The following is a 23,757-nucleotide window of genomic DNA, read 5'->3' as shown; positions in this document are numbered from 1 at the left end:
CCCTGTCCTTTTTAAAGTATCATCTTGTTTTCCATCCCTCTTACAGTTTGCTGGGACTTTATCAGATGGGTTGGGAAAGACAATGGACACCAGGCACCAGGCCGAGCGGGAATCTATCCGCTATCAAGCAGTGACCAGTGGTGAACACCTTGTGGCTGGAATTCAAGGACTAGCTCATGGTGAGTGTGTGGAAGAGGCTAGTTTAGTTCACCAATGTAAATGGCTAAAGATTCAGGTTTAATACCTGTTAAAATCTATAGCTGGGAGAAATAATTCTAAATATCTTCTGTGTACTCTTTCCAACTGTGGGCATGTAATTTCTAGGATATATTTTACCATTCCTATGGCTTTTGAGGTGGATTTCTTTTTTACAATGGAACCTTTCATCGATCATAGCCTGCTGTCCAGCTGAATTTATAACATTAAAGTTGTCATGCTCCATAATGATTGAATTTCAGAGTAATGCATTTCAGATGTCCTGTCCTCAGAGACAGAAGTTCTTTGTCGGTAGAAAACCCATTTTTCCTTGTTCATGCTCAATTCGGAATGTTCGGCATCGCATGGTAGAAAACCCCTTAGAACACTGTCTGATTAAGAAAATTCCACCCTTTGTGTGTTAATCTTTGCCCACCCAACCAAATCATTTCCCAAGTATGAAATGGATCTTTAGATTTATTGTGCTGCCTCGTGCAGCGTGCATACATAGTCTCGGATAAGAAAAACTGTTCCTCGCTGTTGTTTTACTGTTGCTGCTTCGTAAGTTTTTAAGATCCCCTTCCATGAGAAAGTATTATCTAGTTTCTGTTTTATTCACCATTTTAAAGACTGCTTTGCACGATTACTGCCACTGTCTCCCCTGACTCTTTCCCCCATCCCATCAGTGCCAGCTAGTTACTTCAAAATCTGTACCAAGTGCCTAGTCTTCATTGGCTTCCATTGATGTGAAATATGAAGGCATGTGAAGGCTGTACAGATTTGGAAAAAGACTTAATGGCTGGAAGGAAATCTCCTCCATCAGTATATTGTGCTGTTGTAGAGAGGTCTTGAGATCTGGCACAGTGATCCCTTAAATTTTTCCCAACTCATTTGTCCCCTATTTCTCATCAAAATGCTGCCCCTTGGCAACACCATCTGAAAACACAGTGTCCGTTTCCACACTGATGCCACCCAGCTCCACTTCAACACCTTTCAACTGCTCCACTGCCTCTTACATGCCACAAGCTTGTCCAACACCCAATAGTGGGTGAGCAGAAATTACCATCACACTAAATATTGTGAGGACCCAAATCCATTGTATATGATCCCGCCACAAAACATTGTTGTCTACCACTGACTCCATCCCTCTCCTTGGCATCTGTCTGACTTTGTTTGCAATCTTGCTCTCGTATATGACCTGAAGATGAAATTTTGACCACTTAGCTATACCATCACTAATCACTACACCATCACTATAATCATAATCACCATTCCATCACTAATCACTACACCATCACTCTTTCCACTTCCATTACGTTGCCAACTCTGCCTTTGCTTCAGCTCATCTGCTCTGAAACCCTATATATGACACGGTTACCTCCAGGCTTAACAATTCCAACACACTCCTGGCCTCCTTTCCATATTTTATCCTCTGTCAACATGAGGTTATTAAAAAAAAACTCTGCCGCCAGTGTCCTAACTCGCACCAACCTCCATTCACCCATTACCCCTGAGCTCACTGACTTATATTGGCTCCTGGCTAAGTTGGGCCTTGATTTTAACATTCTTGATTTCAAATCCCTCCATGTCCTTGCCTCTCCCTATCTCGGTAATTCCTCCAGCCCCACAACCCTCCGAGATCTCAATGCTCCAGTTCTGGCATCTTGACCATCCTGACTTTAATTGCTCCATCATTGATGACTGTGCCTTCAGCTATCAAGGTCCTTGGCTCTTGTACTTTCTCCCTAAAGCACCCCAGCTCTTTCCCTCCTCTTTTAAGGCGCTCCTTAAAATCTTCTACTCTGATTAAATTTTTTGTCATCTGCCCTCATGTCTCCTTATGTGGCTCCGTGCCAGATTCTGCTGGATAATGTTCCTATAAAGTACTTTGGCATGCCTCACTGCATTAAAGCATTAAAGGCATTATGTGAATGCACCTTGCCATTTTTAAAGGCAGTGCACCATTGATTCACCAAGAAATGAATTATTGCAGTAGCAAAAGCTGAATTTCCACTAACACTGCTGCAAAGGTTCAATCTTTTTTTTAGTGTGAACTTTGTACAGGGATGGGAAGGGAAACTAGATTGTCTTGGTTCTCATTTTTCAATTCTGCTTTCTGAAAATCATCCGGTCTCGGGCACTGGTAAATTGACAGGGTTTTTTTAAAAACAATACTTCCTTGTGCGTCTTCCGCAGGTATTCTTGGTGGATTCACCAGTGTCATCACTTCAACAGTGGAAGGAGTGAAAACAGACGGTGGTGTCACTGGTTTTTTCTCAGGCCTTGGAAAGGGATTGGTCGGCACAGTAACCAAGCCAGTGGCAGGTGCTCTTGACTTTGCTTCTGAGACTGCTCAGGCTGTGCGGGAAACCACGACAATAAACAACCACAGGTAAAGGAGAAAACCCAATTCACACCGCATACAATTACAGCAAGAATGGGGACACCCCAGTCACCTTTAACAAACACTCACTATTTTTTTTATTGCAAAGTACAATTTTCAGTATTTCAATCAGAAAGCATCTAGATTAATAGGCAAACAGGTTGAAGACTTCAGGGTGGCACAGTGGTTAGCACTGCTGCCTCACAGCGCCAAGGACCTGGGTTCAATTCCGGCCTCGGTCACTGTCTGTGTGGAGTTTGCACGTTCTCCCCGTGTCCGCATGAGTTTCCCCCAAGGTGCTCCAGTTTCCTCCACACTCCAAAGATGTGCAGGTTAGGTAGGCTGGCCATGGGTAGTGTCAGGGTGATTAGCAGGATAAATATAAATATGAGAGGTTACGGGGATAGGGACTGGGTGGGATAGTTGTCGATGCAGGCTCGATGGGCCGAATGGCTTTTTTTTTGCACTGTAAAGATTCTATGACTTTGAGATGCTCAGGTTCATCCCTGCAGTCCAGGACAGGCAGCAGATGGGATTAAAGCTTGAATTGTGATGTTTGCATTGCCACTGGTGAATCCATTAACATTAATGTTTAATGCGCCACGTCAGGAGGCAGAAAAGTAACAGAAAAGATAATGGGCTTTATTTTAAGCAGTGGTCTTTAGGTATCCGGTTTATCTTTTACAAATTTCTGGGCAGCATTTACCTTGGACTGTCTATTTCAAAACTGAATAGATTATAAGCAATTTTTAAATAATGCTTTGTTTCTATGCTAGAGCTTTGATGTTGCAACATCACAAGTGTTCACACTGCCTTTGAAGTATGTTGGCACATACTAGGCTTCAATGTTCCGGGTGACTTTTAGGAAAGATTTGCAATGTACAGCACAATAAAATTTTATAAGTACGAGATGTACTAATAGCATATATTTAGGAGCTGGTTTAGCGCAGTTGGCTGGCCAACTGGTTTGTGATGCAGAGCAATGACAACTACATGGGTTCTATTCCCATACCGGCTGAGGTTATTCATGAAGGCCCTACCTTCTTAACCTTGCCCCTCGCCTGAGGTGTGGTATTCCTTGAGTTAAATCACCACTAGTCAGCTCTCCTCCCCCTCCCCCAAACTTCAAAGGGGAGAACAGTCTATGGTCATCTGGAACTATGGCAACTTTACTTTTACAGGGTGCTAATAATGTGTGTACAGATTATTCATGCTATATGTACAGGACATACTAATACTGTACATATGTCCAAATATATGAACAGAATGTGATATTATAAGAAAGGCGTTTACTACTGCACTTAGAGAATGTACTAATAGTGTGTGTAAAGAACAGTAACACTATATGTAAGGTACATATTAATACTGTCCATACAGGGATTACTAATACTGTACACGCAAGGTCTGCTACCTTCCTTGTAACTTAGAGTGAAGTAAAACACAAAATTGTTCCTTGATATAAATAATATGTGCGGCTAGCAGAATTAAAACTGAGCAAATCTAAATAAATTAAAGCTTTCTTTAAAGAAAAATGACACAATGTTGTTGCCATGTTTCAGTATGTACCAGGGTTCAGGTGACCTCGATAAAGATCTTAGGCCTTATTCCCCACAGTAGCTAAATGATTTGTTGTCACAAAGAGCCCAGTATTCTTACTACTAATTGGAATTACTGTGCAAAATCACAACACTCTGAACAGATTGCAGTATTCATGGTAAGCTTAGATATTTGTGAGATTTGTCACGTAATGTTACGTCGCACCAGATCACTTTCCCTGCTCATGCTACCTCGATTGAACTTTCTCAGCAGTTTGCATCTGGTATTTTCTGTTAAGATGTGGAGATGCCGGCGTTGGACTGGGGTAAACACAGTAAGAGCTTTAACAACACCAGGTTAAAGTCCAACAGGTTTATTTGGCTACCAAATAAACCTGTTGGACTTTAACCTGGTGTTGTTAAAACTCTTACTGTATTTTCTGTTAAGTACAGGACGGTAACGCATTGCAATCTGAGTTATCCTGAACTTAATACAATCCTACCTGCGTACCATGTAAACCATCTAAATCGCTGGGTATTATACTGCTCGTGGGGCATTGCAGACTGTACATTTTTGCGTTTCTTTTATCAAGCCGTAACCCATACTTCTCTCATTTACAGTGTGTAAAGCAGCAACATGCTTCAACTAAACAAGCTCGCCATAGTTCTGGTTTGATTTTAAAGAGAATTTTGTTTTTTAGTAACATGAGGCTTTTCAATCTGGCCTGACTTTATTTAAATAGACAATCCAATCATTCGCTATAATAGTAGGTACCAGTTTGAGAAGTATAAAAATGTCTTCAAATCTGAACACAGTTCAGAATGTTATTAAAGTCTGCTTACCTAACCACAGCTACAAGTAATATCAATTATTATGAAGAGCCCTACCACATTGCTGCATTTCGCTTCATGCAGTGAATTGCTTTTCACGTACGGTGAACTTGTGTAGGGCAGGGTGAGGACCATCCTCCATCAGTATATCGTGCTGTTGATCTTGGGATCCGGTACAGTGATTTCCCCAAATTTTTCCCAACCCATTTGTCCCCTATTTCTCATCGAAAATGCTGCCCCTTGCCAACGCCATCTGAAAACATGGCCCAACGACCCTCCAGAAAGCAGTAAGATAACTGACCAATGCATCAACGTGCTTTTCTCGTGGTGTTGCTGAGTGGGGAGTTGTTGCCAAAGCATCAGTAAATTTTGTTGTTCTCTTAACACTGCTATGAGATCTGTCTTAATAGCTCCAGCAGCTGACCTGACTGCGAAACAGCAATGTTGCCAACTCCGCACGAAGACAGTTTGAATAGACCGATAATCAGTGTGTCCCCCGTGTCACAAGCAGCATGTGCAAGGAGTTATTTTTTGGGGTGTATGTAAATTATAAGCAGAGAAGTGTTTCATATTTAGGTCGTGCTGCATTTGTAATCGGGGCTAGTACTAGAGGTGTGCGGCCAAAGGCAACAATTGACCTTTGAGGAGCCCCAAACAAAGCAACTGATTAAACCAAAACAGAAAACTGTAAATGAAAACCAAAACCTGATTACAAACCATGTGGAACCATGTTGATCTCGTAGGGATCAAAACCTAATCCTGAGAGCTCAGGGCACAGAAGCATGCTGAGGCACCAACCAATCATGGTGCTGGACTTGTTCCTCAAGTGCCAGTAAAAGAAACCACCCTTTTATCGCTGCAGATAAAATTTCCCACGCATTAACATAAGAATCACTCTAAATATGGACAGTCCATTCATCCGCAGCTGCAGGGTGTTTATGTTACGGGTCCATGTTCATCATGTGACTGACTTTGCCTTGGCACAGTGGTGAGCACTGCTGCCTCACAGCACAGGGACCCAGGTTCGATTCCAAGCTTGAGTGACTGTGTGGAGTTTGCACGTTCTCCTCGTGTCTGCGTAGATTTCCTCCGGGTGCCCCGGTTTCCTCCCGCACTCCCAAAGATGTGGAGGTTAGGTGAATTGGCCATGCTAAATTGCCCCTTAGTGTCCAAAGATGTGCTAGTGAGAAGGAGTAGCGAGTTAAATGCGTGGGGTTTGGGCAGGGGATGGGCCTGTGTAAGATGCTGAGTCGGTTCAGACTTGATGGGCCAAATGGCCTCCTTCTGTACTGTAGGAATTCTATGATTTACACTGGGATGAGTCCCAGAGTGTCAGCAGCTACAAAAGCCTAGAATGTGCATGATTGCATGTTGAAAAGTCAAAAGAAGAATAGTAATGACGCCAATGCTAGGTGACAGCTGGTCCACCAACTGTGTGAAAGCCTTCAGTTGAATAAGAATCAGACGTGCTGAAAACCATAGATATCTGCAACTTTAGTAAATGAATATATGTACATCTATTAATGTATGTCAACATTATTGACTCTACCGATCCCAAGCACTCAAATTAAAGAGTTAGATAGGAGATGTAACACTCCATTCTGCTCACTCTCCTTTCCTTCTCTATGAACGGTATAGAACATAGAACATTACAGCGCAGTACAGGCCCTTCGGCCCTCGAGGTTGCGCCGACCAGTGGTATGTTTTGTCTGTATAGCGCGAAAGAAACAATACTTTTCACTGTATACTAATACGTGTAACAATAATAAATCAAATCCAAAAAAAAGTATGAAGATGAAAATCAGCCAGGTTTCGATGTGTGCTACCTGTTGAATTGTTGTGGAACGGATTTATTGAAAAGCATCTGCAAACAAACTAATTTTGTGTCTGGTTTGCACTGTTGCTAGTTTAAATTCTCCTCACCATATTCCCCCAGCTGTTTGATCTGTTTCTGTTCTAGTTAGGGTTTCACTGTACTGCAGTGGGTCTTTTTTTCATGCCCTACACATTGCTTACAGGGCCAGGTTTACTCGGTGGCAACTATGAGAACATAGAAGTTTAGCTGCGCTATGATCTCTTTGAACTGTTCATGGTCATATACTTCCTCGCCTGAAAATAGACCTAAGGGATTTAAGCTGAATGGACAACATTGTTAATTGGCACCATTTGGTAGTGTGTTTGGATTTATGACAGCTGTAAATTCTAAAAGCTCCCCTCCCCAACAAAGAGAAAAATTTTATAGCTGTGTGTAAAGCAATGTATTTATTTTTTAAAAAGCTGTTTTTGTTGCCCGATATTCTTTTGAACATTGCTTCTCCCAGACCTCGAGGCTCACCTTTTATTGTGACTTCGGGCTGATTTTCTGACCCAGGTTCGCTTTCAATGTCCCAAAGTCTTATTAAGTAAAGCTTTCTGCTGAAGCAAGTCTGCCAACACTCCTTTAATAGCAAACAGTGAATTTGGTGAAGTGTGACTGAGTTCCAGAAAGTCAGTAGAATGTGAAGTGGCCTTTAGTGCATTGTTTAACAGGATGCTTCAAAGCTCGTAATACACACAAGGGCTTAAACAGGAAGTTTCAATTGTAACCAGAATGACTGATGACTTTAGTGTGTGTTTTACGAGCAAAACCAGATTTTTCAGACCTTATTAATGCGAGTGTGCTGAGTCCAAGCGTCCCTTCTAACTTCTCTCAGCGTTGCAATTTGAACTTAAATTGATTCCTCTTGAGTCGTCTGAACACTTGGCTATGTGTGAATAATTGAATGCAGCCTGAGCAACAGCTCTTCAGTGTAAAGGTCATTGGGCTGGATCTGTATCATTGTTTTGTGTCACACAGCTATGAAACAATCTTACTTGCCAGAGCATTTTCAAAACAGAATTAGATTTATAGATTTATCTAGGTTTACAACTTTCGCTGGACTCAAACTTGTCTTTCTGTCTTGATTAATAATGCTGTTATGTTCAGTTTCTCCCTGAACTTTTCCCTTGCGCGCCTGATCAATTCCAAATATTCTATTTATATATTCCTCTCACCAGCTTGAAATGTCCGTACTGTCTTCTATTGTAACTCGGCATTTCCCTGGATCCTCAAACTGTACAACTTATTACCTCTTGTCAGACTAACTTGTCTAAGCATTGAGGTGGGGGTGATTTTGCTCTCCAGTATTGGAATTCTGCTGCAGGCAGTGGCATCACCTCAGTAAACCTAACTAACGGATGAATTTTTAAACTTTCTTCCCAGCTACCTCAGTGAACCTAGCAGTTTGCATTGTGGTTGCCATTAGCTGCCTGAGACATGAGCATCAAGCCATGGGAGCACAGACATTTCCAACATCAGTATAAAGGTTGCTTTTTGATTCTGCACATCGTTCCTTGAAATCCAAGGTTGGCCCTTCCAATAATCACTATTGCTTGATCAGCCTAGTTTTGTGTTTCTCAGACTTGGTATCCTGCACCGTGAGCCTTGATCCTTTTATGGCAAAACTAATAATCCCAAACTAGTTTCAATAGTCTTCACTAGTTTCACTGAGATTCAGATGGTCATTAATCATCAATTCTGTTCACCATTATCAGTTCCAATAAGGATTTAACTTGAGGAACTGCAATGGAAGGTTTTTAGTTATGGGTTGTCGAGCAAAGGTGTGCAGATGGAGTTAAAATACAGATCAGCCATAATATTGAATTGTAGTGCTGGCCTTGGAAAGGGTCCAGAGGAGGTTCACAAGAACTTGTTGAATGAGGAACGGTTGAGGACTCTGGGTCTATACCCGTTGGAGTTTAGAAGGATGAGGGGGGGATCTTATTGAAACTTACAGGATACTGCGAGGCCTGGATAGAGTAGACATGGAGAGGATGTTTCCACTAGTAGGAAAAGTTAGAACCAGAGGGCACAACCTCAGGCCAAAGGGACGATCCTTTAAAACAGAGGTGAGGAGGAATTTCTTCAGCCAGAGAGTGGTGAATCTTTGGAACTCTTTGCCGCAGAAGGCTGTGGAGGCCAGGTCATTGAGTGTCTTTAAGACAGAGACAGATAGGTTCTTGATTAATAAGGGGATCAGGGGTTATGGGGCAAAGGCAGGAGAATGGGGATGAGAAAAATATCAGCCATGATTGAATGGCGGAGCAGACTCAATGGGCCGAGTGGCCTAATTCTGCTCCTACGTCTTATGGTCTAAGAAGCTGAAGAGACTGAATAATCTATTCCTGTTTCTATGTGATTGCATGCTTCCAATTAAGGAGAGCATTGCTGCTGTTTTCATCCCAATATAAGGGTAAAGTAATTGAACCGTGTTGTGCTGCATGCATCTCCGCAGCTAGAAATACTATTGCAGTATTGATCATCTTGGTGGAGTTTTGGTTACTATCACTGCAACCAGAATGTGACATTGCCAGGACTTGCTGACTCACTGGTAATGGTTGATACAATGGTTTATGGCCCATGTAATAGTTTGAAGCCAGTTGCAAAAGACCCATGATTCCAGAAACCTGCACCAGCAATGCAAAGTTGTGCAATATAAGAGCAGCCATTGTCTCCCTCCTCTTGTGTTTTTCTCCCATCAGTGGAGTTATTATTTTTGTGGTTAAACTCCCTGCATGTGTGCTATCACAAGTTAATCCAGGCAACTTCTGAAATTGCTGCTGCGTTGACAATGTAAAACTGCCTTTATCTCAGGGACAGAAATTTGGAACAGAAGTCATTTATGCTAATCTGCCTTTTTCTTCCCCTGACCTCATCAAAATTTCACCTAAAATTCTTTCCCTCTGGACAACACACACAGTAAGAGTTTTAACAACACCAGGTTAAAGTCCAACAGGTTTATTTGGTAGCAAATTTGCTACCAAATAAACCTGTTGGACTTTAACCTGGTGTTGTGAGACTTCTTACTGTGTTCACCCCAGTCCAACGCCGGCATCTCCACATCATGACAACACACACAGGCAGTTTTACAGCATCCACTTGAAATCCTGCAAGTTGGCGCCTAGATTATAGCGAAATATGGTGATCCATGCACAGTGTGAAAATTCTGCTCACCTGGAAGGCTCTTTTAGGAGACTAACTGCCAAGGCTGTGGATGTCATGACATGATATCTATCTGTCTGTTTTCCTAAAAAGGCTACACTAATCGTAATAATTAGCATTTTACATATGTCACTTTAGATTTTTTTTTATTGGAATAAGGAACTGAGCTGGGAATTAAAGCTAAGGGAAGCACTTTAATCAGTCCTCGGTCCAGCATTTCAGCTCTGAGTTGGACTGCCTGGAACTCCTGAAGCTTCATTGTGAGATTTTCAAAGGTGCCACAGATTAGAGAAATCAGTCAGCTATCTGTTAATATTTTTTTTAAATGCTGGATTTCTGATGCGTGAATGATAGAATTTCTATACCCCAATTATTGAGTGACTGATCTGGCAGTTTAACTTAGGCTGACCTGCCCATGGGCACACACATGATGTATCCATGTCAAAACAGTGCCAGTAATGAAACAATGCCCCTTTATTAAACAAAGGTAATCAACATTGAGGGATTACCCTCAACATTATCATCTGTCCTTCTCCACTGCTGTTTATCATAGAAACCCTACAGTACAGAAAGAGGCCATTCGGCCCATCGAGTCTGCACCGACCACAATCCCACCCAGGCCCTACCCCCATATCCCTACATATTTTACCCACTAATCCCTCTAACTTACGCATCTCAGGACACTAAGGGGCAATTTTAGCATGGCCAATCAACCTAACCCGCACATCTTTGGACTGTGGGAGGAAACCGGAGCGCCCGGAGGAAACCCACGCAGACACGAGGAGAATGTGCAAACTCCACACAGACAGTGGCCCAAGCCGGGAATCGAACCCAGGTCCCTGGAGCTGTGAAGCAGCAGCGCTAACCACTGTGCTACCGTGCCTCCCTGTAGGTTGATCTAGATCTAGCATTGTGGTATTCCAGGCTGCTAAGAGCTGTGTTCTTGGCCAAAAAGTTTCATTGATCCTATTTTTTGGTTAACCTAACAACAACCGCACAAATTGTGGTAGGACGTTGTCTCCTTTACAAGAAATAGATTTTCAGAGTTGCTCAAGACAGCTGAAGTTCAGGCTCTGAGAATTCGGTAATAACTGCAATGTACATATTGGCATGTATTTCTGCAGCGTCATGGCAACTCCATGTCTTACTTAAAATGGCACCAGGAGCCTGGATCCGAAGGTCCGATCCCCGAGCTGACATTCTATTTTAATTGGTAGGGGCAAGGGAGTAGGATGTGATTCGCATATTGAGGAACCCTGAACCCAGCTGAGCCATTTGAACACAGTGCTGAATTCAAACAGACCTAGTTTTCGCTGCGGCTAGGTGCATTTCCCGCAGTGTACGACTTAATTTTTTAAGAATAGATGTGAAGGCTCATAAAAGATGGATAAGGTCTGTGGAATTGTCAAGCTGTCAATGAATTTAAATCCCCTGCCCTTTTAATTTTGCAAAAAAAATCCTGTTGTGTCTCTTGAGTTGAAAAGAAATCTGTGTTTCCAGTTTCAATAGCTGTTTCTTAACTTAACCACTTTAATGTTGATACTGATGACTGCTTTCACAACCTATCATCAGAGTAGGAGGGTTGTAAGTTCGCTGTTTGATTGACAGCTCCAAGAGATTATTATGGGATTGGCTATTTTTGATGTGAGGCTACGAATACAAAGGTTTGTTTTATGAAGGATTAAGTACTTGAGCTCATTTAAATATATTAAATGGGATTTTATAAATTAGTGTTTTTTTTATATATAGTGAAGTCTGTAATAGATACTTAGAACTTGTATTCTATTTCATCCCAGCATGGTTCCTGAAGTCTGCCCATGTTGGATATTGAATGAGTTAGCATGGAAGTCGTAAGGGCAAAAGTTGATGGGTGGGGGGCATTGGTTGGCATGGGTTGACATTATGTTGACGAGGGAGCCGCAAGAGGCCAAGGGGATGAGTGGAGGTTCATGTATTGAGATGAGTTGGTACTAAATTGGCATAGGGGCTAAGAGGCCCTGAGGAGTCAGGTAGGGGGACGTGGGTTGGTATGGAGAGTATGAGGAGCCGTGGGGGTTGGTGGGTGGCACAGATCAACTTGGATGGAACATGAGGAATGGGTGGGCATGTGAGGGATGAGGGCTAAGGGGTTAAACTACTTTTATTTGAGCTGGAATGAGGTCGCAGAGCACTGAGACAGGCCTGAAAACCAGGCTGCCTCAGCTTTAGCAGCCCCTGTCGCTGCCTCCGAGCTGTTTCTGGGAGTGGCGGGCCCAACTCTAGTGTACATCCACGCCCACGATGAAAATCTGACCATTCAGAGCAGTTTCTCCTGAGGTGAGTCGGAACATTTCTTAACTCCACGTGAAAATCTGGGCCGTTATTTTAGATCAGTTTGAAACTGTAGTCCCCTAGGTAAAAGTTTGAAGTGAATATCATAGCCATGCTGGCGAGCCAGTTTCTGTAGAATAATGCCCTATCGTGACAGACCTTTAGGAGGATATGAAAAGTGAAATGCCTTCGTTCCTTGGCCACAGCCCTATACGTTAATGAGGTAGTCCTCCTTATTAAATAATGCATCCGCACCAAAATTAAAAAGAGAACAAAATAAGAACAGAAATTACGTTTCGGATAGAATGTGAACTTTATAGGTGTAATCTTGTGTCAGAACTCCCTGGAGATTCAGTGACTTTATCTGGTAAGCAGATAACTCAGTTCAATCTTCAGCTTATACTGAATTCAGAGGGAGAGATGCATAAAAGACAGGAAATCAACAGCTTGTCCACCTGCATCCAAAAAAGGCCAAAATTAATGCCCAGCAAGAGTCTCTGCACCCAAAGCAATAAACTTTGGTTTCTTTTTCAGTTGCCAATGGACGCATTCAGAATTTGAATTTTATTTCTCTCAGTCTTGATAATGGCATGCTTCAGTTAAAAATATCTAATTCAGCATTAGAATCGGAGAAACTCATATTTTCATATGGTAGGAAATAGCTTGCATGTTCTGGATGTGTAAAATTCCAAGTGGCCAGGGACTGCACAGTAGAGTGCTTTTCAACCCCCAGTTAGCTATTCTGTACAAACGGTTACAGTTAACGTCTGCTGGCAAAAGGAGCGCTCTGCATACCACACATAGTAGCCCCACTATAGATTAGCTCATTTAACGGCCCACCGCTTTACTTGTGCTTTACCATGTAGTACCCAAGTTCAGGCCTTTCTGGAGCGAATCCCAGTCTTTGCCTTCTGAAACAGAGCACACAGCAACCACTTTGTGGGCATAGGAACAAAGTGTGCTTTTAAAAATAAAACAAAACCCTGAGCAAAGGCATGTCAGATGAGAATTCTGCCAAATAGGCCTGTTTTTATATCCCTGGAGTCTAGCCATAATCATGGGGAAACAATATACTATTGTGTTAACTGAATGCAGCTTAATATATTGTGTACTAGTGGGCTTCATTGTTTCTTTTATGATATCCACTGGCAGTGGTTTTGTTTTAAACGTACACTGGCTTTTTTTCATCCTCCCTTCCCATCGCTTCTTCTGAAAGCATTGCTAATGACTAGTTCTACAGATGCTGTCGGTCTCTGATAACCTCAACCAAACTGCTACCCTCAGTGTGTAATACAAAATGACTGCTAACTTAAGGGTCATCCCATGTCCATACTGTTTACCTTGCCCATTTCAGATTCCTGGATAGTGATTGTGAGGCAAGTCTTGGGTTGATTTTCCTCAAACTAGCCACGGGATGCTGATTAAATTGAAGTATCCCTGGCTGGGATTAGGTAGCTCAACATACCGAGGAGGTAGCCAGGGGAATTCTGAGTCAGCATGGTACTGCTAACATTTTAGTAGGTACTGTATGAGTAGAATAAAGAAAATATTTGTGTTTAAAAGCAAAATGTTGGAAAAACTCAGCCAGTCTGGTAATATCTGTGGCGAGAGAAATAGAGTTAACGTTTTGAGTCCCTTTGACTCTCCTTCAAAGCTGAAGAGAGGTAGAAGTGTCTACCTTTGTCTTTAACTATCATCGCTATTTCCTTTGTCTTGTGTCTATGACATCTCTGTGAAATCTCTCCTGAACTTCCACCTATTCCTGACTTTCTATTCCACTCCCTATCTACCAACAGTATAAAACCCGTCACGTTCCTACCTTTCTTCAGCTCTGAAGAAGAGTCAATCAGGCTCAAATCATTAACTGTTCGCTTCTTGGCCTTTAGGCTAGGATCAAGCATGGGATCAGGTGTAATGCCTGTTCTTGTCAGCTTGGATCTAGTATGTGTGTTTTGTGGGGACCATGAATTGGATTCAATTTGAATTGATTTTTGGAACAAGCAAGGAGATGGATAAAGGGTCTGTCTTGTCCAGTCTGTATGTTGACTTTGTAACTCTTGAGAAGGAATAATGTTCTTTAACTGTTTTGCTCTCCACATATGCTGCCAGACTTGTTGATATTTTCCAGCATTTTCTGTTTTTATTTCAGGTTTCCAGCATCCACAGTATTTTGTTTTTATTTTAGGGAGTAGAAATGTGCAATCAAAGGGAGGAATGAGAGGAAGAACAAAAGGGAAGGTCAGAGATGGGGTATATACAAACATACTGAATTAGGGACAGGAGGAGGTCATTTGGCCCCTCAAGCCTGCTCCACCATTTGGTAAGATTATGACTGACCTGATGCCTCCAATATCCCTTGACTACCTAATTATTACTACCTGCCTAGTGGCCCGGTGACACAGTGGTTAGCACTGCTGCCTCACAGCTCCAGGACCTGGGTTCGATTCCCGGCTTGGGTCACTGTCTGTGTGGAGTTTGCACATTTTCCCCGTGTCTGCATGGGTTTCCTCGGGGTGCTCCGGTTTCCTCTCACTGTCCAAAGATGTGCAGGTTAGGTGCATTCGCCATGCTAAATTGCCCCTTAGTGTCCTGGGATGTGTAAATTAGAGGGATTAGCGGGGTAAATATATGGGGTTATGGGGCTAGGGCCTATGTGGGATTACAGGGTTGCGGCCTAGGTGGGATTGTTGTCGGTGCAGACTCGATGGGCCAAATGGCCTCCTTCTGCACTGTAGGGATTCTATTATTCAAGAATCTATCCGCCTCTGTCTTAAAAATATTCAATGTCCCTGCTTGCATCACTGTCTGGGGAAGAGAGTTCCATGTACTCACAACCCTCTTGAGAGAAAGGAAAAGAGGGCAGGAAAGTTTAAAGACAAAGACATGGAAGGAAAGGCAAAGGGAGGGGCAATGGTTGTAGTAAGGAGACAAAGTATTAGTCCAGAGTGAGTGTAAATGTGGGAATAATTAACAGCACTGTTCAAAAGCAAAAACATGAAAAACAAGATTGAAGCCAGCACATGGGAACAAGCAGAATCAAAATGGAGGACAGAGTTCATGGCCTGAAATTATTGAACTCTATGTTGAGTCCAGAAGGCTAATAATTTAATCAGTAATTATTCATTCCAGATGAGGGAAGCTTGTTTTGGCAGGAATGTGCTTTGGAGAATAGGTGTTACAGTGATGTATCACATTTTCTAGCCCAGCAGTTGATGAATGAGGCTATCTATTCAAAGTGAAAGATTACTCTATTTATACTTTTGCAAGTTAGTTTGCTACAGGCTAATGTGGTAGCTATTTTGGATGCGGTCAGCATCCCCTGGGATCAAGGACCCTGGGGGCAGAAAGCAATTGGAGATTGGCAGCTCTATTGAGCAGCTGCATTACTGGGGAAGTGGTGGCTACTGCCTCTGGTACGACACTCAGTAGAGGCATAAGATTGTTGCTGGATCCTAGGCCGGGGGTGAATAATAGTGGGAGAGGGGCTACAGGGCGAGGGGCAGCAGCAGCAAGGGCAGGGGCTGGGTTTCAGTGGCCACCGCATACCCTCTCTCCCAGTGTCAGATTCCTCGATCAGGCACCGAGTGCCTTTGAGTGACCCAACCACCGCCCCAACCAACTAGGAGCCTGCAAGCGATTCCATAAGTTTGCATGTCATACTCCCCACATGGCAAGCTCCCTTGAAATGAATGAATCCCCAGTTAGTCTGCTCTTGGTGGCAGATGTTGGCCACAACACAGGTGAATTCCCTGAATGTCATCAAATAGCACCATGGAATAGTTGATAGCCACCTGAGCCACTACAGCAGTCAAATAGAAGGCTTTGATTTGAAGGATTGCCCTCCAACAATGCAGCAGTCCCTCAGTACTGCATTTATATGCTTGTAAATTCTGGATTGAATTAGGCTTCAATCCACAGGCATTTAAGAGGCAAGATTGTGAAAACTGAATCAAGATGGGAATGCATCTTTCACAGATTATAACTGAATTATTTATGCTATTGTGCTCCGAGATTGTTTTCTATGGCCAAATCATTTGACATATTTGTATGTGAAACTATTTCTGCAGTGTGTGTAGCTATTAGCTGATGTGAAAATATAATATTGCCAGGAAACATTTTTATTTTACATTAAATTGTAAATATTGATGTGGTCGTAATATCAATATTTCTGGTGCTGGAAACCTCTTTCCAGTGCCAAAAGCTCCACTGTAGGATGAGCTTTAAATGGATCGCTTAAGAACATCTGAGATTGTAATCTGGGAGGAAAGAAAAACCGGTTTGACCAGTCTCGCCCACTGAAACACGCACTTCCTGATCACGAAGCGGTATTGATGGCAGGCAAGCACGAGGAAATGTAGAACCCAGACTATTCCATTTGTCTAACCAAAGGGGTGGATTTCCTGCCCCGGCCACAATTATTTTTGTCATATTACTGAAGGTGCTGAGTACAGATCCAAGGATGTCCCTCCCATGTGGAATGCTCTTTACATAAGAGCTGTTTGAGCATGGAGGGCATCGGAGCTAACGTTGTTCTTCTTGCCCTGCATTGACAGGTGGAACTTGTGCCTTTGCCTCTAGCAGGTTTGGTGGGAGGTGGGGACCATGCCACCTTCTCGGCTCCACTCTGATCAAGTATTTTTTGCAGGAAGGCCCATTGATGGACTGCTACCAGCTGAGGCCCTTCAATTGGTAATTAATGCCCACGTAAGGGCCTCAACCCACCGTCACCAGTGGTATTGACCCAGCAGGGAGCTTGCCATGTGGGGAGTATGACATGCAAACTTATGGAATCGCTTGCAGGCTCCTAGTTGGTTGGGGCGGTGGTTGGGTCACTCAAAGGCACTCGGTGCATGATCGAGGAATCTGACATTGGGAGAGAAGGGATGCGGTGGCCACTGAAACCCAGCCCCTGCCCTTGCTGCTGCTGCCCCTTGCCCTGTAGCCCCTCTCCCACCATTATTCACCCCCGGCCTAGGATCCAGCAACAATCTTATGCCTCTACTGAGTGTCGTACCAGTGGCAGTAGCCACCACTTCCCCAGTAATGCAGCTGCTCAATAGAGCTGCCAATCTCTAATTGCTTTCTGCCCCCCGGGTCCTTGTTCCCAGGGGAAGGTCCACTGCTGGCCTGTCAAGTGTTCGAGTGAAACAAGATGTGTTAATGGGATGGTTTCACCAACTCTCCGGCTGTGCTGATACTCGTTAAAGTTTAAAGTTTATTATTTGTCACAAGTAAGGCTTACATTAACACTGCAATGAAGTTACTGTGAAATTCCCCTAGTCGCCACAGTCCGGCGCCTGTTCGGGTCAATGCACCTAACCAGCATGTCTTTCGGACTGTGGGAGGAAACCGAGGCACCCGGAGGAAACCCATGCAGACACGGGGAGAATGTGCAAACTCCACACAGACAGTGACCCAAGCCGGGAATCGAACCTGGGTCTCTGGCGCTGTGAAGCAGCAGTGCTAACCTCTGCTACCATGCCGCCTCTGCCGCCTTCACATGGTTTCACCCTACACATGCACATTGCACGCAACAAGAATCATGGTTGCTTTTTTGTTCACCTTTCTAAAGAGTAGCACTAGGGCCAATTGTAGCATCATAACTCTTCTGTCAACTCTTTGTGCTGTTCGAGTGGGTTGCTAGTTAGATTCATCAAATGTAAAGAAAAACAGACTTCTACTATGGAGAATTCCAATACGTTTACGTTTGTGTCGTAATGGCTGCCTCTCTCCTTCCCCTAATGTTTGTCGGAGATCTTTGGCAGTAGAGAGATTTTAGCTGCTTTTCCATTGGCCTCCTTTAATTTCAGATTGCAGACAACTCACATTTGTGAGCTATCTTCCAATGTACATTCTGCTAAAGTGATCTTTTTTGTGCCACTGGCACAAATTTTCAAATGTCTTGTGTCTTCCATCGTTAGCTGGACTTGATCATCAGTGCCAGTGCCGGAGCTGGTTACAACACCATTCTCCCATAATCTGAGTTACAACAAGGCCAGTGGAAAAGCAACTTTGATACCCAGATGTAAGAGCCCAAAGTTATAGTGGCAACGTAATCTGTTCAGTTGGCATTGATATAAAATACTCTGACTTCTGACATTGCAATGCTGGTTCCAGTAAAAAAAAAATTTGTTGCTAGCCTTTCAGTTACTGTTTAAGTTTCCACCAAATGTCGTTTTCCAGTCGGGTGTTGGGCAGAAGTGGAGCAGACATACCTGGTGTGACGCGTGTAAGAACTATAAATGAGAGAGACCCCAACACCACTGATTTGCACACCCTCAGTTTGCACAATGTTGACACTGTTATTGTAGTGGAGCAGTGACTTCTTACCACTTTTAACATGCTGCATGAAGTTTGCACCCCAGAGTTTTCTCTCATCCTTTCCAACATAGCTACAAATTAACTGCAAATTGGTCGGCGCGGTGGCCCAGTGGTTAGCACTGCTGCCTCACAGCGCCAGGGTCCCGGGTTCAATTCCCATCTTGGGTTACTGTCTGTGCAGAGTCTGCACGTTCTCCCTATGTCTGCATGGGTTTCCTCCGGGTGCTCTGGTTTCCCCCCCCATACTTCAAAGATGCGCGGGTTAGGTGGATTGGCCATGCTAAATTGCCCCTTGAACAATTGTAGTAAAAAAGCAGTGGACTTATTATCATTTTTGATATGCTGCATGAAGTTTGCACCCCAGAGTTTTTCTCTTACTTTTTCCAACATAACTACAAATTGGGCGGCACGGTGACATAGTACTTAGCACTGCTGCCTCACAGCGCCAGGGAGACTAGCTAGGGTAAATGCATGGGGTTATGGGGATAAGGCCTGGGTGGAATTGTGGTTGGTGCAGACTTGATGGGCCGAATGGCCTCCGACTGCGCTGTAGGATTCTATGATTCTAACTTATTGTAGAAATTGGGCGGCACGGTAGCACAGTGGTTAGCACTGCTGCTTCACAACTCCAGGGACCTGGGTTCAATTCCCGGCTTGGGTCACTGTCTGTGTGGAGTTTGCACATTCTCCTCGTGTCTGCGTGGGTTTCCTCCGGGTGCTCCGGTTTCCTCCCACAGTCCAAAGATGTGCGGGTTAGGTTGATTGGCCATGCTAAAATTGCCCCTTAGTGTCCTGAGATGTGTAGGTTAGAGGGATTAGCGGGTAAATATGTAGGGCCTGGGTGGGATTGTGGTCGGTGCAGACTCGATGGGCCGAATGGCCTCCTCCTTCACTGTAGGGTTTCTATGATTCTATGAAATAGGAAGTACTTAAAACTTTGAACAATTTTTAGCCTATTCCTCTGCAACTCCTCTCCCTGAAAATTATCCATTTAACGGTCCACATTAAACCTGCATTAAACTCCCTTCCCTAAATTTTTCACAGGAATTGTACCTGGCAATGTGTTTTGCCCGAGTGTGGAATGGCTTCATTAACTTTAATGGAAGTGGGCAGTTTGAACTGTGCAGAGAATATGACCCTGGCTACTGGTTAACACCTGTTGCATTCTCAGATAATCGAGGACTTCCCAGGGTCACATTGTTCAGATCAACCCCACTGTAAGCCATAACATCAACTCTACTGAAGGTGCACAGGCCTATCCATTCTATGTCTGTGGAAAAGCTTTGCAGAACATATAAATGGGGAATGTCAATTTATGCTAGTTCGCAAATAACAAAATGAAGGATCTTCCAATACCATGTACGGAGGTACTTTGAACTAAATTTTCCTTTGTGGCTTGTGATCTGCTAAACAGGCAAGGACAGGTAGAGTCCTGTGTTCTTGAAACGCAAAAATGTCAAAGCAGTTTGCTTGAGAAGGCATTTATCATCTAAGAAAGTGTATGAAGTTTATAATTGTACTAATTAACTGTTGCAGTTGGGATTTCACCTGGTTAAAATATTTTCATTCTTTTGTCACACTTCGGCCCAGTTTCTATTGCATGTGTGGGTTAGAACTGCCCTTTTCCACCGCAGCTATGTAATGAGAGCTATTTCAGTTGGCAACAGAGAGCTTGAAGCCACTTCAGTGAAGAGCCATGCACTGTGTGCAGTGCTGTACAGTAACTGCTGTGTAAACAGGCGTGGAGAGACAGTTGAACATGCTGAACTCTCTTGAGCGGGTGAGCAAGCGTGCATGCAGCCAGGTGATCTGACACTGCCTTGAACCCAGCCATTATCAGCAAGAGAGCTGTAATAGATCAGCCTCTCAGGTTCAGCCAGAGTTCAGCCAATGTCCTGTTTTTTTAAAAAAAATCTTGTCATGGATCTGTGGGCGTGTTATTGTTTGCAGGCGGCTGTGTGAAGGTGTCAGGTTTGGCAGGGAGGGTTAGATCTGTATAAACAGCACCAACTGACAAAGGAGGGAGGAAAAAGCCTTTTGCAGAAAACCACAAGTCGCCAATTATTGCTCCAGTATATTGTCTGGATGCAAAGGCTTTTATCGCGACACTGAGCTCTTATTGTGAGTGGAATTTCTGTTTGTATTTTGTCTTTGTGGAGCTAATAATATTGGATCAACAGAGTATTTCAGACTTCACACCGGATCGTACATGCATTTCATTCATGGAATCATATGTGACATTTGATTTATTGCCTGTACGTAAAGAGGCAGCAGGGCAAATAATTAGGTGTTCCAGAAATATATGTTTTGTGTGTATATATACTTATGGGGAATTATATAAGCCTTCACTTGTTGAAGGCTAGGGAAGCAAATTTAGAAACACTGATCTCAAACAGCAGTTAGATGTTTGTCTTCCTCCTGTGGATGCTGATAACTCAGATGTGAAAATTCACTGCAGTGAGATTGCAAGATGGACAGGTGCCAACCCTGAGGATTGAGGATTCTTTTTTCACTTTAGTTTATTATTAGTTGCACAAGCCCATAAGTACAAGAATTACAATTTAGTCAGAGGCAATAAATATTTCAACAAGTGAATTAGATTTACAATAAAACTTTAACCCAAAAGCTAACCCCGCAGTGGAGTCCAAAGTTCCTTTAAATTGCGTGTAAACAGAGCAGGCTTGTGTGCACGTTAACCCTGTAAAGCATTGAGAAACTCAATTCAAGCCTGTAACCAAGTCCCACTCGTCAATGCAAGGCAAGGAAAAGAACAACTTTATCTCTGACTCCCTCCATGGTCAAACAGCTCACATGTATAAAGAACATCCCACATGGGTGGAATACCCTTGGATCTGCACCCAGCACCTTCAGTAATATGGCCTCCTCCTGCACTGTTGAATTCTATGACAGAAAGAATTGTGGCCAGGGGGAAGAGAAGATTTCATTTGCTGCATCCACCCCCTTGATTGGACAAATTAAGTAATTTGGGTTCTGCATTTCATGCTTAGAGATGCTAAGTAATTTTGAACTAAACTCTTGTCCCTCTGAATTTTTTTTTTGTTTGTGTTCCTGGAATGTGGCTGATGTCAGCAAGGTTACATTCAATGCCCATCCCTAGATACCTGGAGTGTGACTACCCTCTTGACCTGCTGCAGCCCTGGTGGTGTTGTTAGGTAGGGAATTTCAGTATAATGTCTCTAACAATAAAGGAATGCTTATACTTGTCCAAATGCGAGTGGTGCCCACAATGTTGCTGCTCTTGTCCTTCTGGTAGAGGTCACAGGAGAAGGAGGCATTGTCACAAGCTCAGTGAGATTCTGCAACAGTAGGCATATCAAACTAGAAATAAAGGAAATGAAAAGTTCAGCAACAGAATTACTTGTCAAGTAAGCTGCTTTTCTTTTTGAGTTGTTGTTTCAGCTGCACCCATCCAAATAGATGGTGAGTATTCCATCATACTCCTGAGTTGAGTCTAAAATGTGGTGAAGTTTTGAGGGGTCAGAGGTTAACCACTCATCACATACTCATTCACATCTCTGATCTTATGGCCATAGTTTTGTCTTCCACACTCGCATAATCTCCTGCATGAAAACAGCTATCCAGCCTCAGCTCCAATCAACTCAACTCAAATTCCAAGATTACACCTTGTTTTGATTCCTGAAGTAGATGGAAAAGTAGTTTTCTTGCACAAGAACAGACAAGACTGGAAATGATCAAGCCAAGCGACATCTGTGAAGAGAGAAATAGGGGGAGACAGTGGCCAAGTGGTAATGTCACTGAACTGGTAATCCAGAGACTGAGATCTGTGCTCTGGGGATGTCTGGTCAAGTCCCACCACAGCAGTTGGTGGAATTTGGATTAAGTTAATAAATCTGGAATACAAAACTAACTAGTCTCATTACTGATGACTTACATCAGTAATGGTGACCAAGACAGATATTACCGATTGTTGTAAAAACCCATCTGGTTCACATGTGGCTCCAGACCCAGACCCCAACATGGTTGACTCTAACTGCCCTCTGAAATGGCTTAGCACGCTACTCTGTTCAAGAGTATGGGATGGGCAGCAAATGCTGCCCTTGCCAGCGGCACCCATATAAACAAAAAATATGTTATCATTTGATCAGTTCTGATGAAAGATCGTCAACCTGAAACATTAGCTCTGTATCTCTCCCTCCAGGGACTGCATGACCTGCAAAGCTATTCCAGCATTTACTGTTTCTATTTCAGATTTCCTGCATCTGCACTATATTGCTTTGTGTTGGTTATATACCCTGGCAATTCTCTTCATTCTTTTAGACACTTAATCAGATCACCACCTACTGTCCTCATTTCTGGACAATAGCGTCTTGACTCCGTTCATAAATTTGGGCTATCATTCTAGTGAATTGTTGCTGTATTTTAGCCAATGCTTTTCTGAGCGTGCGCTCTCCTGATAGAAGGGTGGTGACAGTGCTCTCATATTTTATGCCGAGTTGTGCTCATGCTACTTAAGACCTACTTAAACCAGTTATGCAGCTTGTTTCTCAGCCGTGTAAAGGCCAAATAGTGACTAGCCTTAAATAACAAGTAGAATGCTGGAAATCTGAAACAAAAGCAGAAAAAGCTGCAAGTACACATTTGGTCAGCCAGTATCTGTGGAGTAGAGTGTTTTGGATTCATATAAGTCAGTTACTGTTCAATAGTCATAAATGATTCCTGGGATGGCAGGTCTGTCATACGAGGTCAGACTAAGTCAGTTAGGATTATATTCACTGGAATGAGAAGGGATCTTATTGAAACGTATAAAATTCTACCAGGGTAAGACAGGGTAGATTCAGAAAGAATTTCCCAATGGTGGGGGAGTCCAGAACTAGGGGTCATAGTTTGAGGATAAGGGGTAAACCTTTTAGAACTGAAGTGAGGAGAAATTTCTTCACCCAGGGGGTGGTGGATGTGTGGAATTCACCACCACAGAATGCAGTTGAGGCCAAAATGTCTGATTTCAAGAAGAAATTAGATATAGCTATTGGGGCTAAAGGGACCAAGGGATATGGGGGAAGGAGGGGAATCAGGATATTGAATTTGATGATCAGCCATGATCAAAATGAAGGGCGGAGCAGGCTCAAAAGGCTGAATAGCCTACTCCTCCTAGTTTCTATGTTTCTATGTTAGTCTGCACA

General features: G+C 43.2%; 1 protein-coding gene across 6 annotated transcripts in view; it reads left to right on the top strand.

The window, feature by feature from the left end:
* vps13d (vacuolar protein sorting 13 homolog D) overlaps positions 1-23,757 on the top strand; it is a 270,660-nt gene that overhangs the window by 221,719 nt on the left and 25,184 nt on the right. For all 6 annotated transcript variants that reach the window (XM_078239047.1, XM_078239044.1, XM_078239046.1 and 3 more), the window contains 2 exons: positions 47-179; positions 2,392-2,587. In XM_078239047.1, the coding sequence (XP_078095173.1) occupies positions 47-179; positions 2,392-2,587 (329 nt within the window). The remainder of the gene's footprint in view (positions 1-46; positions 180-2,391; positions 2,588-23,757) is intronic.

The sequence above is a fragment of the Mustelus asterias genome, chromosome 22 (genome assembly GCF_964213995.1).
Source record: "Mustelus asterias chromosome 22, sMusAst1.hap1.1, whole genome shotgun sequence".
Taxonomy (NCBI): domain Eukaryota; kingdom Metazoa; phylum Chordata; class Chondrichthyes; order Carcharhiniformes; family Triakidae; genus Mustelus; species Mustelus asterias.
This window is presented reverse-complemented; position numbering and strand designations above follow the sequence as displayed.